Consider the following 17,064-nt stretch of genomic DNA (forward strand, 5'->3'; position numbering starts at 1 on the left):
GCCCAGCAGGGCTACTGGATGCCTGAGACATGGTTACGTACAGTGTGAACCTCACAGCTCAAACGGGAATGAACCTGAGCGCTTTCGTCCAGTCAAAACAACTGTGAGAGCATTCATGACAAATACATGCATTATGCAATCATCTCAGCAGGAAAGGCTCATTATAAACCAAACAATGTCCGGCATCCTTTTCTTCCTGTCAGAGGATTTGACAGCACTCACTCAGTGAAAGATGCTTCTTCAGTATCTGTCCCCTCAGCAGACTGTGGTACGATGTTCAGCTCTCGGGACGAGCGAAGGCTCTCTGTGCTACGTTTGGCCATTTGGTCTTCATCAGACAGGAAGAACTGTGGATGGAAAACAAAGTGCAAGGGCCCCATTTACAAGCAGGAAATCAGTGTTTAGACCTAGAAAATTCAGACAAAGGAACAACAAAGCTTGAAAAGCCTTGCAGAAAAACATCAGAGCCAATCAGATATCAAATATTAGTGAATATGAATAACACACCTTTAAATTCTGGAAAGCAATTAGAGGTGCTCTGTTCATACAAAGTACATATATGTACATATATGAGTAAATAAAAGACAGGTATCACAGGGTAATACCTGTCTTCTGTTTTCTGGCTTTTTAAAACAATTTCTCAAATAAATTAAAACGTTAGATGAACTAATGATAAAAGTAATAATTAGTCTAAATCCTAATTATGTCTAGACTTCATTTTCTCCTCAAGCGCTGGCCACTGTCATGGTGATCCTCAATCAAAAAGCAATCTTTTGCCAAAAATATTCTTAATGCATGTCTTGGTTATGTGAAAAAAGGACATACCTTTAGAGGACATATTTTTAACATTAAGATACTTTTTTCATTATAAGCTTTTTGAGTAAGTTGAGATTTTCTGTGTTTTCGCCAATGGATTTGTTAAATTAAAAAAAAATGGATTCTGGGGTTTGAAATTTACTTTCACATTTTTGTGTGGAAAAAAAGTGTATAAAAAAAGAAAACAAACAAGCCCTTGTACAAATAAATACAACTGCTAAATACATTATTTTGTACTAATTCTGCAGCAGTGAATTAAAATGAGGTCAGAACATGAACATCAACTCTGCTTAGATCAGATCCGGTTTTGCTTTGTTTACCATCATAACAGCAACCAAACATGAAACCAGCTAATAAATGATTGAGGCTGTACTTAAATATTCATAGAGGAAAATATGGTAATCCTACAATAGTGAGTGACCGTGTTGGGAATGAGAGCAGCATGGCCAATCAGCCATTTGTACTGCAACACTCATTAACCAAATCTATGGTTTTAGTCATTTAACCTGGATGGTTTAATAATTCTGACAATCCAAATGCTGAAGCAGCAAACACAGGATGGCTCCAGCTAAACTGATTTATTTATGTCTTCAGATAATTTAATTATGACTAATTTAGGAATATAGATTTAATTTGTGACAGAGCTTCAGTTGCTTTGAAATGCTCATTTCTCAAGGATACATAAAAAACCCCACATACAGAGGCTATAGCTCCTCTGGTTTGAGTCCCGACTCACTCTGACCTTCTTTCCTGTCAAGCTACTGATGAATAAAGGCTAATAGAGCCCAAAAATCCTAAAACAAAAAACTAAATCACAGCATAAAATAAAATAAAATAAAATAAAATAAAATAAAATAAAAATTTCTAACATCCTAATCACTTTCATTAACAAAGAATATGATCACAAACCTTTTAGCTAAATGATCAATTAAACAAATTGATAAGGAATATATATATATATATATATATATATATATATATAAGTATTTTTTTTGTTATTTATTAATATTTTTATTTTTTTTAACAAAATCCCACAACCTATTTTAATAATGCCATTTTGGGCTGAAGGACATTCCCAAGTTTTAAGATGTTTTACAGATCAAATAATGAATCAGTTAATCAACATGATACATTCAAGATTAATAAACAAAGAATCAGCAAAACAGCTACAGATTCTTTGACTTGTAAAAACAGTAAAAATTGAAAGCAATACTGTAATGAATTATAATTATGGAATTTGTCTGTCCAAACACATAAAGTATGGAATGATAGGTGCACCAATAACAAGAATAAATCTGTCAAATATATTTTGTATGCATCCTGTTGCCCATGTCAACATGTTCTTACATGGGAAATAATTTATATATATATATATATATATATATATATATATATATATATATATATACACATACATACATACATACATACATATACACACACACACACACACACACACACACACACACAGTGGCATCCTATCAGTCAACACCCAACAAGTCAAAGTCAAGTAATTACCTCCACATCTTTGACTTTTTCTGACTCAGATAGAGCTGAAGTTGTCCCCTCATCCTCCTCTTCCTCTTCATCCTCTCCCTCCTCAATGGTGCCACTGCAGGGAACATGGCTGCTTTTGTGATCTTTGTCCTTCCTCCGTTTCTTGTTACTCTTCTTTCTGCGGACGTCAGAGGGCAGTTTGGACAGAGGCCGGTGGATGTGGTGAGAGGAGTGACGGTGATCTACACAATCAGAACACATGGATGAGCCCATCTCAAAAGTTTTTAACATGTTGTCATGTTTGTACACTGAAGATGCACAAGACAATAGTGAGGCCTCCGTTTGCTTACATTCAATGTCTTCCTCATGGTAGGTGTGGTGCTGCTCATCAGGTACGGAGGCAGCAGGGCGGAGGATCTGCTGGAAGCGCTGGACACCCAAAGCTTTATTCAGGTCCCCATCGTCTTCCTCCTCTGGGTGTGGAACCCCAAGTGTAGAGGAGGAAGCAGGAGATTCTGGCTGCAAAAACCCCACCCCAAAAAAACCCACAAACAAAAATCAATCATACTAAAGTAAATATTCATTTATAAGTGTAATCTTACTAGTAAGCACACACAAGACCAGTTTAGCATCTTGTATGTGTGCTTGCATTTCACCCAAATTAATGCTAGAGGGAGCTCTGTTCCTGTGAATGCACCACAGCCCAGACATCATATGACCAGTCCTCACATGCATGAACTCCCACATATGAGATTTAAACTGGAAACAAAAGCCATGTACGTTGATCAGTTACACTTTTTCCATGCTGTAGTGTGACTTGGATCACGTGGGCGACAAAAGATCTGTTTTTTCGCAGCACCCTGCAGGGCCCAGCCCTGCTGGTGGGATATTGTGATAAGAATTGATCTACTCTGGTTGACAGCTTTGTTTTAAAGACACGTCATGGCAGGGTAAATGTTGCCATGGCTACCGTGCAGGTACGCACAGATCCTGCAGCGAACCCTTCCTGCGGCAAAACTCAGGGGTCAGAAACCATCTGATGCTCCAATGAAAGGTTCTCAGGACACCAAAAGGGAGTAACAGAGTGTGTGTGATAATATAAGATTACTCTTGTGCATATGAAGCTTCTTATTTTTTTAAGGCAAATTCATCTTTTTCTGTTTATGCTCATCCGACTGCTAGAAAAGTGCATTAAACTAACTAAATTTATATGCAAATTTCTTCACAGCTGTCTAGAAATAACTTGATTTGCCCATTTACCTGAATAAAAAAAATATCTAAGAGCAGAAACTGTACTGTAGAAAATACCATATTAGTTCAAAGCAACTCTTTCCACCTTATTAAATCAGCATATTAGATTAATTAGCACCCTGTTCTTGTTTTAAACATGCAGTACAAACCACATTTGAGTAGTCCACATTTTCAATGAATTCCAACGTGATGGGCTAAATACACATTTAGCTCATCACATCCATCTGTTTAAGTTTACATGTGTAATTTCCCCTGGAACACCAGAGCTCATATGTTCAGAGAAACATGTACAAGACAGTGTGAAAAAGGGATTCCCATGACCCATGTATATAGTCCCTGTTTCACTATAACCTGTTTTTACATGTCACACATAGGTGAGAGCAGCAGAAAGCCCTGTTCAACTCTGAAATTTGTATCTTTTAGCCACACATTCAATACTGACCCAGGTTCAAATCTTTGTTCTGTCTTTTCCTTCACATGACTCTTAAAATGAGGATTAAAGACCTACAACAACCTAACACAATTCAGTAATTGGGATTGAAGAAATCATTGAATCATTGAACAGTGGCTTACACTGGACTATTTTAAAATCCACGCTTCCTACAACCAAAATTTAAAAACAGAACAGATAATTCTCTGACTCAGGTTGGATTTATTTTACTTGTTAATCATTCAGTGCGTAAATATTTTGACAGAGCCCTCCGACATTGTGGTTTCACAGTGAATCCCAAGATCTGTGAGCGATGTGTTATAGATTCTCGAGGAGGTGGGAGAATTTAACAACCAATACCCTGTGCAAAAACAAGCCCCGGGGAGCTGAGGAAAAACAAAAATGACCAGATAATAAAGATCAACATTTTTTTTGTACTTTAGGTTAGTTTGCTCGTGACTATATGAGCTTAAAAAAAAGGTTCTTGTTGACAAGAAGCCTACAAGCTTCTGTAACAAACTGCAGGCAGGCGCCATCCAGCTTCCTTTGGGTATAAAAGCCTTGAAATTCAATAATCTGAGACTAACCTGCCATTTTCAGTCTACCTGATATACCAGGGCAGAGGAAAACAGACTTTTATTATGGTTTTGAGAACAAACTGAATGAAAGAACAAGCTGCATTTAAACAAACAACCTGAAGCCTCAATTTGGACCTGGATGCTTTTAGCCAATGTTAGGGGTAATGCAAAAGGAGAGGAGTTAACCACTATTACACTCATCTAAACACAGGCTTTGAGAAGCAAATATTGATAAAAGATGTATTATAAAAAAATATAAGGTAGGAAACTACCCTAAACATAAAGACAAAATTGTTAATCAAAAATGAAGAAGTTTTTAAAGATTTTAATGCCCTCTGCCAAGAACAAAAAAAAAATGCATTGGCTTAAACTTGTGAATCTGTCTCAGACTGTTGTGCTACCCTAATAAAAGAACTCATAAAACTTTCATTAAGGTAACATAATTTGATTTTATGCTAATTTATGGGAATTGGCAATCGAGATAGCTTAATGAATGTTTTTATCCAGATAATTTAACAAAAATGTAAGATCACTGGTTTAAAAAACATACTTAAACACAACGTATTCAGTAATCAAGTAAAGATTAAGTAAAAATTATTTAAGCTTGAACTTTTCCAATTTGTGTGAAACAAAAACTGAAGCCAGTTAATAAAAATACAGATGTGGTGGACGGTGTAGTACTTTGAGATGAACCTCTGTTGCAATTATAATGACGATGCCAACACAGTGACGTTGACCTTCTGTAATGTTTACCATGAATATTACCTTAGTTTAGCATTGTATATGCTGACATGCCAATTCTCAAAAAACACAACATTGCTGAAGCTAATGATTGTTGGTTTATCTGATTATTGATCAAATGAGCCTGAGAGATGATGCACAGGAAAAGGGCTCATATAAGTAATGAAAATTCAATTCATCTTGCAAAAAAAGGTAATTTCACATAATTTAGGAGCATTTTGTAAAAACTTTATGCTGTAATGCTCTGCAGATCTCTTACATAACTGCCAAACCCAAAAAGTATTACTCACACTCAAATTAAATCAGTTCAAATAAATACATACATACATGAAGGAAGTCCAGTGTTCTTGTCTTTCTTTATCTAATTGGAATAGAACTGATTCTGCAAAGCAACACAGTCTTTAAAAATTGCCGTTCGTGTGCAGTGACTTTGTTGTGTGCTGAAGCTGACACCCAGTGTATAGAAGCAACAAGAGATTATCTGTGTCCTGAGGTAGTCTCAAATCCCACTCAGTCAGCACTTTGAGGGTAGAGAGTGTGGATAGGCTGCAGATGCTGCTGTGATCATGTCATACCATAAGGCTGCTGTGTCACTGCATTTCTGCATATCTTAGCATGACTCTGCAAGGAAGCCAAAGCACATACACAGTATGCACGGGTTGAAATAGAAACTTCTATTATGCAAGTACTTATTTTTACTAACTTCCTATTGCATCATTATTGCCTGTGTTTGCTTTTAGAAGCCTCAACATCTATGACATTCACCAAATGAAGTTCCCTTAGTTCTTTTTTACTCTAACTAACCACAGTGAGTGGTGTCGCACATCAAATTTATATCCGTTGTTTCCTAAATTGTAAACCCTTAAAAGGGAATGTGAAACTGTTGTCCCTACAACAAACACGGATCTTAGATATCAGTGCAAGACGCAGAGGAGGTGAATGCTATTATTTATGGGAACAATGCACCTTTTCTCTCTTTAAATACAAAACAAAAGTTTATGTTGCCCAAATTCCCCAGTGAGGAAATCCATCTTCTGACATTAGGTAGGTGACTATCTGTAACTAGTGACATATTAAGGAAGCATTAAGTAGTAAATATTACCTTTGACTAATACCCAAGAGAAAATAAATCATAAATCTCTTGGCAAAGTAAAATTGCTTGTTAAGCACAAGAACTGTTAAACATTAACCACCTGCAGAGTTCGCAGAAATTTACCTGAAAATCCAAAGTCAAGCTACAAATTAGGCTCAGAAAGTTTGTATTTGCACTATTTAAAATGAAGAATGATAACCGACTAAAAACAATGAGAGCAAGACAAAATACCAGACTGACTAAAAAAGAGAAACCACGTTCGGAAGTCATGTGTGAACTCAAGTCCTCTCTGTCCAAAGTAAACACACTCACCTTTAATGCATACAAAAAGTCCATCAAGTTACATGCAGGTGTCTTTGTGCAGGCAATATATATATAAATTAAAATATTTTATATTTGTTCTTCCACTGTTGAAACGTAAAAGCAACAAACGGCAGGAAGTTTTATGAAGGACAGCCTGTTTCCTATTTCAGTTAGCCTTTGTCACATGACCAGGGTAGGTCCTTAGAGTAAGAAGAAGACATTTCTCAACCACTCAATGGCTCAAATCCAAACAGGTTTATATGAACTCTCCCTGGCCACACATGCTCAAAAAAAAAAAAAACACACATTGTGGAGGGGCTAATAATTAACTTGGAGGAGCTAGAACCAAGAGGACAGCCAATACCTGCTAACACACTGTCATAAAGCAAACGTTTTTATCTACAGGGAGTTTCTTGATCATTACGCTACATGCTGGCGTACCTTACTCAAGCCAAGCCAGATTCTGGTCATCGACAGCAATACGATCTCTGCCTGTGACCTGCCTTACTAACTACAAATAGCTGCAAAGATCACAGATAGCTGTCAAATCACAAGGAAAAATTAACATAAACAACGGCTAATGTTTATTTAAAGACATGTACTGTGAAGAAAGCTACAAAACTACATGTTTTATCAATTTTTATCTCAATAAAACCAAATTCCATAAAGAAACAGCCCGTCAGTGATACTGAAAAATGAAATGATAGATTTGTTAATTGAAGCTAAACTACTGTAAACTGCAGGCATGCTTGTAGTTCCAAAAGTCACTATTAGCACAGTGGGATGCAGACCTATCAGGCTGGTGTCCTGTGGAAACAGCACCCACTTTGTGTTTGGGAGGTAAGTGCAGCTCTTTGCTAAGACTGAGCTTATAATATTTTGAAAAAGCTTCTAGTTAGAACTGGGTTTATATTAATTAATTTATTTATTTCCTCTGTCCATTCTGCCACTATCTTAATTGGTCAAGTGCAATTCCCTTTAGGAGTTCCTGCTGTTATATGGGAGCTTTGTTGTCCTACTTCCCAGTTAATATTATGACTTGATGATGAGTCGGTTTAATAGAGAAATGTTTTGTGAAATGTCAAATTAATAAAAACTGAATCAGAAATAAGTTGCATTATAAATATAGGTTGGTTGCTAAATTGAGAGCACTTTACATTTTTTCTTCAATGTTTTATTTTAAACTGTCAGTGTTGTAGGTGGAAAGAGGGTCAAGTTGGGCGTTACTGAACAGATGGGTCCCCTTGTGTCATTTGGCTTTGCATCAAATTTTAGAACTAGTTAATCATAACGGATTTAGTTACATTTTTTAATACATTTTAAACAGCATTTGACATCTGGTGAGGAAACTCCAGAGTTTTTATACAAATAGTTGCAGGGATTGTCAGCAAAGTCACACAGTTATGCAACATTTGAGAGGAAGCAGCTCACAGAATGCTGACAAAAATGCAAAGCTAAGGGAAAGCAGGCATTTCCTACACTGGTGCTGTGGTGAAAAGAACAGAACCATTTTGGTTCTTAAATTAACACTGTTATGAAAAGAAATGACTTAACAAGAAAACTTCACCTGAAGAAAGGTGGGCTCTATGACTTGTCTATGACTTCACCTTTGGGAAAAACCTATGGGAAAAATCTTTAATTTGCTCCTGTTGTGTTCACCATTTCCACGCAACTACTTGTTGGTGAGCTATCAGAAATGCAGAAGCCTTTCTCAGAAATACAGGAAACCAGAAAGTAGAAGAACATGTTGTAAAACATGCTTTAATCAGAACTACTTTTACTACTTCTTTGAATGCAATCAAACAAGTAATCCAGGAATTCTCTATCCTTAGCAAACTGATGAAAGCAATATGAAATTTTAGAGCTGGATTTTCCCTTAGAGCTTCTTAGATTTACCTCTGCACCATCTTAATCATGAGAAGAGCTTGTTGAGAACCTCTTGAGAAAAGGAATGTTGCTTTCTTTGGCTGCTGACCAGCTGCTCCAGGGCTTTGACAGTCATACTTATCACATCAACCCATCCAGCAGCTATGCAATTAGCTTTTTTTATTATAGGACAATATCGTTTTACTGTTTCCAATGGTGGCAACTGTTCAATCTAAAAGGAGAAGGCAAGGGTTTTATTTGTGGACTTGGCTTTCTCTAGTATTCTAATAAGAGGGGTGTTTCTGCAGAAGCAGCTCAGTGTGCATATTTGAGCTATTCTGAGTATTTATTTTATTTCTTTTCAGTCAGAACTGCTGTATTTTGGCAGGGATCAAATGTGACTAGATTTGTACACATGCAGCAGTAGAAGCAACAGTACAGTCCAAAATACACACTTCAATGCCAAAGAGCGCAGATGAAGCTGATGCAGCATAAATTCTTCGCAGAATAGAAAGTGAACTGAAACAGTCTTTGGAGCTTCCCTGTCATGCATGACAGGACCATAAACCGTTAACTGCGAAATGCTTGAGCAACATTTAATGTGCTTTGTTACCAGGAAAAACTATCTCTGTTTTATCATTTGGCTGCTTCGCTGAATGGGGTCATGTAGACTTACAGCATGAATAACTGATGCCACAGCGTTTGTAACCTGGTTGGGTGTGCTGGGGTTGCTCATGGCTCTACAGGTGGAGTCGCTGTTGGACAGGAGCTGGAAAGCTGGTTTGGACTGGTGTGGCTTTAGCCCTTCTCTTTCTCACTGGGACTCAGACAGCTTTTGGGCAGCATAACCTGGAGGCAGATACAAATCAGAGTTAGTTCACATGAACATGGAGATTTTAAACTGCCGTGTGAACAGAAAACAGACAACATGCTAAGATTATTGCATTAAGCCAGAAATACAGTATGAGTACAGCAATGTGTTCAGATATATCTGGAATTAAAGTGAATTTTAAAAGTAATTTCTTACTTTATGGGTTTTCACTGTTTTATGAGATGTTATGCATGGAAAACGCACCTGAACTGTAAAGAACACCTCATTTTAATCAGGCCTTCTCTTCCTATACCTAAAAACAAATTACTTTTCTTATAAAACAAAATCATAGAAGCCGAAAAATTCTAGTAAGAGTGACTTAATCCTAAACACATAAAGAGAAATGATCACAAGATTCTCCTGGACAGTTACAAGACAACTTTCTGAAAGTGAATCTAAAGGCAAACATTAGACAAGCCAGAAATGAACATGGTTCTAATAAAAGTTTGGTAGGTCAAACATTAATAATATATAAATGTATAAACATTACACAATCAAGGCCTACAGGAAATTTGAAATGAAATCTTGAACATAGAGGCTTTACTTTCCAAATATGGTCCATTTTGGAAGCTGCTCAAGTACTTTTGAGTCCCTGGACCTCAGAAGCAACTTATCATGATGATAAAACTAACGATATAAATGAGTATATTGTACTTAATAGTAACAACTGCATAAAAGTGCATATCAAGTGGCTTAAACAAATATCTAAATTAAGTGATTCCTAAGTTCAAGCTCTGTAGCGCTTCTATAATACCTTGTAAGGTCATTAACCATTTAGTCTGATAAGAGGTAGATAACAGTGCTACTGTTCAGAGGATCCTCTGATAAGCAGGAACTCGTGCCTCAGCCATCCTCCACCTCAGTCCCTCCCGACTCTTTGTTAAAGTAGCTCACTGGCAACATTAACAAATTTTTTTTCCATTAAAACGGAAAGGAGTGCTGTTGCTCGTTTAATTTTTCAGTCTTTAACACTTTGAAATGATGCTCTGCCAGGACCAGCCTGGCCTCCTAACAGCAGCTATCAAAGAAGCGATAAGCGTCACTGATGCCAGAGCTTAATCATAACAACGACCTTGTTGACAGCGAAGGATTTAATGGAGGTGTTTCATTAAAGGGCAACTAGAGATTAAACACAAAGCAGGAATATGTAAGAACTGACCAAAGACATGGCCTGCCAGAAAATCTGAAAAACCATACACCACTATCTGCCAAACTACAAATCACTACAACAAATATTAGCTACATACATACTAAGACTCTCCAGTTTGTGTAGTATTAGTGAGTTTAGATTGATTTGGTGAGTTTAAAGGTAACTTTCTCAGTAAACCTAGAACCCACCTCATGGAAGAGGCAGGGCTGGCTACACAGGGATTAAGTTACCAAACCCTGGGATCCAGGGTAAAAACCATGGGAACCAGTTTATCTACCTCAGGGCATGTCTGTAATAATACCACTAGGATAACAATATGAATAAGAAAAATAACATAATACTAACTGCAACTGTCTGTTCATGTTGCTTGGGGAAAAAAAAAAAACAAAAGCAAAAAAACCCACTTGGACTTAAGCGATCAAAATGTTTTTGGCCAATCATTAGAGTCAATCAGTCCATCAAAAAGGAACTGGCGGTCGCTTGTGTAACAGCACAAGGACATGGATGAGCTGACAGTGCAAGAGGAAGTGAGGACAAGTTGTTCATCATATCTTTTCTGAGGAATGTGGAAGCTATGTACCTTGCCAAGTATTCCTGAAATGCAATATATAACTTTTCCAAGATGGATTTAGTGACTACTTAAAATGTGTACACACAAGGCTTTGGGGGAAAATATCTCTCTGGGAGGAAGAAGGTATGAAAACAGGAAGATGTTAACTGCAATGGACTGATGCCTTTCAGAGCTTTGAACTAGGGGTTAGTAATCTGGAGTTTTTTAAGCCTCCATAATGTTTGATCTTAAAGGAAAAAAAAAAAAAAAAAAGGTAAAGCTATTGTAAGCTATTTATGGTAAAGCTATTCTGGGTTAATGGGAAATGTCTAGTTGTACTTTGAGACATTATACGTTAACTCAGCTTGCCACAGCATAACAAGCTAATTTGTTCCGTCCCCCGTACTCAGCATGTAAACGCTAACGGCAAAGTATAAGGTCAGGTCATGTAGGTGATGACATATTTGCAGAAAAATTTAATCGAGTGGCTCTGTCATCACCTTAACATAAGCTTTATGAGCTGTACACTTTGTTGCATTACTAATGTACCACTTCAGATGTTTATTTATACAGCTTGAAACTGCCAGAGCCCTGAAGAATTAGATTAGGCAAAAAGAAGTACATGCAGTCCTGCAGCAGGTGGTACAGCTCCCTGAAGCTCCTAAACTCCGAATCATTGGGATTAAATTACAACACAGATTGGGGCAAGTTTTCTAGGATGCTGAAATAACCTACCTGCCAAATGCACGGAAAACTGCATGCAAGGATACCTGCAACAAAAAAAGTGGTGGTCTTTTAAAAGCAAAGGTGGTCTGGCCCAGTAGTTGTTCAGTTTAGGATGGATTTTCTATGAAGTTGATAACTCAGAGTTATTGGCTGCATCATGCATTGCAATGATTTCCTGGAGGACCATTTTGGGTTATAAATTATATTCCCTGGTGTTTAACCCCTGATTCCAGAGATGGAAAAGAAGAGCGCCACAGACAAGAACTTCAAAAAGTCCTTTGCCCCTGAGAAAGGTTACTGCAGCTGAAATGCAGCTTTTAACATTATTTTAGTGATGACTCATGTCCTCCAGAGATATGTGTACCTGTCAAAGTTTTGTATGCTATAAAATTTCTTCTGTGGGTGGAAAGACCCTACTCACTTCCAAAATGAAAGGAGCATTTCCCTTTCCCTTATAAGAATGTTAGCTACCTTGAAGTTAAAGGAGGACAGGAGGCATTAGACCTACTTATTTGATATTCAAGACCATGTGTAGAGGGGATGATTCAGCACAAACTTCAGTGGCTGTTTTAAATGAAAACAACCCCTTATCAATCACAGAGGTGTTTATTTTGGGACAAGAGCTTTAAAAAAATGCATGTTCTGCTCATAGAAAATCATCATTTTCATCTCATTTGACCCTTTTGTTAAAGAAAAACAAAAGCTAAAAAATTCTTTACTATGTCTCATCATAGTGATAAGAAGCAGAGGACAGTCAGATGGCAGGACAGAGGTCACAAGCCAGACTTGAACTCAAGGCATAAACCCACACGTGTCTTAAGCCAGTGTTCGGCCAAGACGCCCTGTCTGGGCACGGCTTAAGTCCAAAACATGGCTTGTGAGTCCTGACCGCAGAATGTATGCCCATCTACAAATTCTATCAAAGCTGCATAATTAAAGAACAGTTCAATAAAAAGTACAAAGTGCCAATAAAATGCCTTCGACCAGAAATAGAATCTCAATTGCAATGTCCAGACCTCAACCAATACACATAGCTATACTTATAAAAGCTGGACAATGACAGGGAAGAAAGGACAAAGCCTCATTAAAGCAGTAAATTGTTTTGTTTTTGTAAAGACATGGAAAATGTTTTCATTTGTTAGCAGACGGTGCATGTTTGAGGAGACAATGACAGATTTCTCTATTGCATTAACAGTTCCAAGTGACAAAAGATAATCTGCGTCCTTAATGCATTTTTCTTGTCAGATAAAATATTAACATTTTAGATACCGCTAAATAGTGACAGAATCAATGCTATTATCACCTTTTTAAGACAACACAAAAAAGCAATGTGAGTGATTAACAGGAGCAGAGAGTTTATCTTTAAAATAAATTGGGTCACAGTTAAAGAAAAAAACTTTGTTGAGTTGGTTCTTGCTTTCTAAATCTGATGAAACATTTCTCATCACTTCCCAAAAAATTGCCTTTAAAAGCCTCTTATTTAAGGTTTTTACTAGTTAAAGAGCACATCTCTGTTTATTTACAGTTGACTTTAAATCATCATGGCCACTGGGACATTAAAAATTAGTGATTATATCGCAAAAAGAATTAGGTTTCATTAGTCTTTAAACGATTAATCAACTGGCTCATTGTGAAAATGAATGAAGCAGATGATAGAATAACTTGAAACACATAAGCAGTAAAAGTTAACAAATAAGGCAGTATGAACACATGGCAACTGAAAGAAAAAATAAAGAGAGATATGATTGTACTATACCTTTGTGTGCTTACTGCAGAGAAGCCACCGCAGACATTGTAGTGCAATTCTGAACTCTGCTGTGGGGCTGGTCAGAGTGCAGGAAGAAAACAAACAGAGGTAGAAAAGAGAGAGAGAGAGACAGGAAAAAAATTACAAATGAAAGTTATGTTTCAGCTGATCATGTACCGTTGTGCCTCTCAGCGAACTAGTGCTCTCTCAGACCAACATACACCAACTGATAACAGCAGCCTTCCTCCTTAGGATTATGTTTCCTCCTCCAGCCTGCTGACAAGTAGCCATGTGACTCCAAAAAGCATTCAACACTGAGTCATTGGCTGCTGCCCAGTGTGTGACGGATCTGTGTCAGACACACACACACACACAGGAACACACACATGTACAAGCTGAAAGTGGAAATTTAACTCGAGTAATCAATATCTATCCTAACAAGTTATTTGAGTTTTAACCTTTGTTAAAGTCTCTTTCACTTAGTAATTTTAAATACCAAAAGGGAATAAAACAATCCACTGATTCACATATAAAAAAAAGAACTAGAGGCCTTCAAATGTTTGGACACCCTTACCTATTGAATTTAATGGGAAAGTGTGTCCAAACTTTTGACTGGTACTGTATGTAATGTGGGTATAATAACATGCTAACCTGAGCTGATGATACTTGTCAAAGCTCAACACAGTAACAGCTTTATTATGCATATGTCAGCATAATTAGCATTTAGCTAAAAGAATTCTAGGCCCAGGAGCATGTCAGACAGACTTGGACCCTGCCTAAAAAAAAAAGAAAAAAAAGAAAGCAATGCGGTTCATGGTAGGGCTGGGCGATATGGCCTAAAAATAAAATCTCCGATTTTTAATAACCAAATCCGATTTCTGATTTTAATCGATTTTTTTTCTTTTCTTTTACAAACATAAACTTATTAAAAACATTCACTTGTTTATATAGATGAATGCCAGCAAAAATAATGCATATAATGTCATAGCTTTTCCATCATATAAACGACTTCATATCTTACATAGAAATATGCGACACAATGCATCCGTGATCTCTTTCCATCTGGATCCTTATCATACAGGATCCACTGCAGAAATAATTCCCCTGATAAAAGGTCGTCTCTTAACTAGAGTTTGTGGGCTAAAGATGACTTCTGCATCTCGTAGAGAGCAGCATTTCTCACTGCAGTTATACGCACAGCTAAATCCCAGGAGTGAGTGAAGGGTCACTTTACTGAAAATCTGTCAGACAAACACCGTTCTGGTGTGGAGGGAGGGCTAAGTGGATCCTGTATGATAAGGATCCAGATGGAAAGAGATCACGGATGCATTGTGTTGCATATTTCAATGTAAGATATGAAGTCGTTTATATGGTGGAAGAGCTATGACATTATATGCTTTATTTTTGCTAACATTCATCTATATAAACAAATGAATGTTTTTAATAAGTTTGTTTATGTTTTGTAAAAGCAAAGGAAAACAAATCGATTAAAATCGGAAATCGGATTTGGTTATAAAAAATCGGAGATTTTATTTTTAGGCCATATCGCCCAGCCCTACTCAATTGTAATGAAAACTTTGAAAACCTGTTCTGGAGATTCTGAAAAAACAACCATAGATTGTAAATTAAATAAACAGCAGTTCACTTATAGACCCAAAAGAGGAGTGGACAATACCACGCTCACTTTGCTTGATTTGATTTTAAAACATCGTGAGGGGAGTGGGTGTTATGCTCGGCTTTTATTCATCAACTTTTTCGTTTTAGAACATTTTAATCTAAGCAGTAATTTAGTGGACTGGATCTCAGATTTTCTAACCAACATGACACATAGAGGCAGAGTTAATGAAGTTTAAATCAAAGTGTGCTCTACAGGTTCACCACAAGGATGTGTGCTTTCACCTTTGTTATTCATTTTACAGAAATATGACAAAGCAATCATGACCCCGTTGTTGACGCCTTCATCAAGCGGTGTGAGGATTCACAACTACAACTTCATACACAGAAAAACAAAGACATGTCCACTGATTTCAAGAAGAATGCCAATAAAAGCTCTTTTATTGAATCTTTTTTTTAGAGTTTTCTCTTGTGTCATGGTTTGGAAATCTGTCTCTCAAAGAAGGGAACTCACTCATCATATCATTAAATGGTACTGTTGCTTGATTGGTAAGTCTCAGCCGAGTCTGTAGTTGGTGTATACCAGACAGATGCAACGAAATTTTAAATGATGGCTCCCATACCCTGGAAAGTGGGTTCCAGCTCATGCCATTAGGTTGGATATTTACAGTCCCGAGGTCAAAGACCACACACTTCAGCTTTGATCCTGTAACTGGGTCCATTTTAAACAAGACACACTTTCCAATCTTTTATTTTTTACTAGTCAACCATTTATTACTGTTTTGTTTTTATTTATTACAGTTTGACTCCTTCTTTGTTCTTTTATCTTAGGTTTTTACCTATGGTGACCAGGATGTTTTATATTGGCGTGTTATTATTCTTATGGTTATTTATATCCAGGCCTTAGATGAGTACCCACTTTAATCAATACATAATTCATTATGCATTTTCCAAAAACGATTAAGATGTCACAGACTAATATTATTAATATGCTGTTAGTACTGTTAAGAAAATTATATTATATATATTAATAATTATATAGATATTAAATCTCAAAGAAGACCTGTCTAGGTATGACTGACAAAAATAGCTTATTTAATGTTGCCATTTTGACATGACAGGCATTTAGTCATCTAATAGTGCCCGCCTGCTTCCCATTTTTTGGAAGTCCCTACTGAAACTGGTAAACATGTCATAAACCTTGGATGGCCAGTTGCAGAGGTCATCATTTACTAGGACAGTACACAAGGACCTTGCAACTCGAGTTTCCAGTTGCAAACACAACCACATCTTTATAGACAAAGTTGGACCAGTAATAGGACGAAATATTAAAAAACGTTTTCCTGTTCCTTAACCTCACATGACAATTACACACAGCTTTTCCCATGAGGAAGTACCACATCTACTCCTAAAATATCTATGACTATCTTTTTCTCACTTGATAAGAGTGACATAAAGTTGTGTTGCAACACAAAGACAGCAGGTGTTATGCTGGAGTGAAGAGTTTACATGAATCAAAGGTAGCATGGAAAAAAAAGCCTGGTTTACCACACACAGATGAATGAATAAACATTCATCAGTGCAACAGAACCAAAATGTGTCCTAGGTGTCCCGACCACAAGTGAGCCACTCTAATGGCTCAAGCTACAGTCAGAGGGGGTCCAGGAGCAGCAGTCTGAACAAAATGGGTCTTGATGGACAGTGAGGCACCCCATGCTACTGAAGCAGCAGCATTTCCTGCCAGTCCTGAGAGTCACTTTTTAATGGGCCGCACCCCCAACAATCTCTGTTTACTGCATGACAGAAAAGTGCCAGCGGCCACAGGGTTTGG

General features: G+C 37.1%; 1 protein-coding gene across 3 annotated transcripts in view; it reads right to left on the reverse strand.

Moving 5' to 3' along the window:
- The window catches only part of slc4a2b (solute carrier family 4 member 2b), a 43,786-nt gene that overhangs the window by 16,917 nt on the left and 9,805 nt on the right, over nt 1-17,064 (reverse strand). Inside the window, exons 1-7 of one of the 3 annotated variants that reach the window (XM_041968708.1) lie at nt 13,841-13,900; nt 13,629-13,695; nt 11,882-11,916; nt 9,252-9,424; nt 2,664-2,832; nt 2,335-2,555; nt 223-347 (exon numbers count right to left, since the gene is read on the reverse strand). In XM_041968708.1, coding sequence (XP_041824642.1) covers nt 223-347; nt 2,335-2,555; nt 2,664-2,832; nt 9,252-9,311 — 575 coding nt within the window. In that variant the 5' untranslated portion in view covers nt 9,312-9,424; nt 11,882-11,916; nt 13,629-13,695; nt 13,841-13,900. Of the gene's footprint in view, nt 1-222; nt 348-2,334; nt 2,556-2,663; nt 2,833-9,251; nt 9,425-11,881; nt 11,917-13,628; nt 13,696-13,840; nt 13,901-17,064 lie in introns of those variants that run through there. The other 2 variants (XM_041968707.1, XM_041968709.1) reach the window with 2 other exon arrangements.

The sequence above is a fragment of the Melanotaenia boesemani genome, chromosome 18 (genome assembly GCF_017639745.1).
Source record: "Melanotaenia boesemani isolate fMelBoe1 chromosome 18, fMelBoe1.pri, whole genome shotgun sequence".
In the NCBI taxonomy this organism is placed as follows: domain Eukaryota; kingdom Metazoa; phylum Chordata; class Actinopteri; order Atheriniformes; family Melanotaeniidae; genus Melanotaenia; species Melanotaenia boesemani.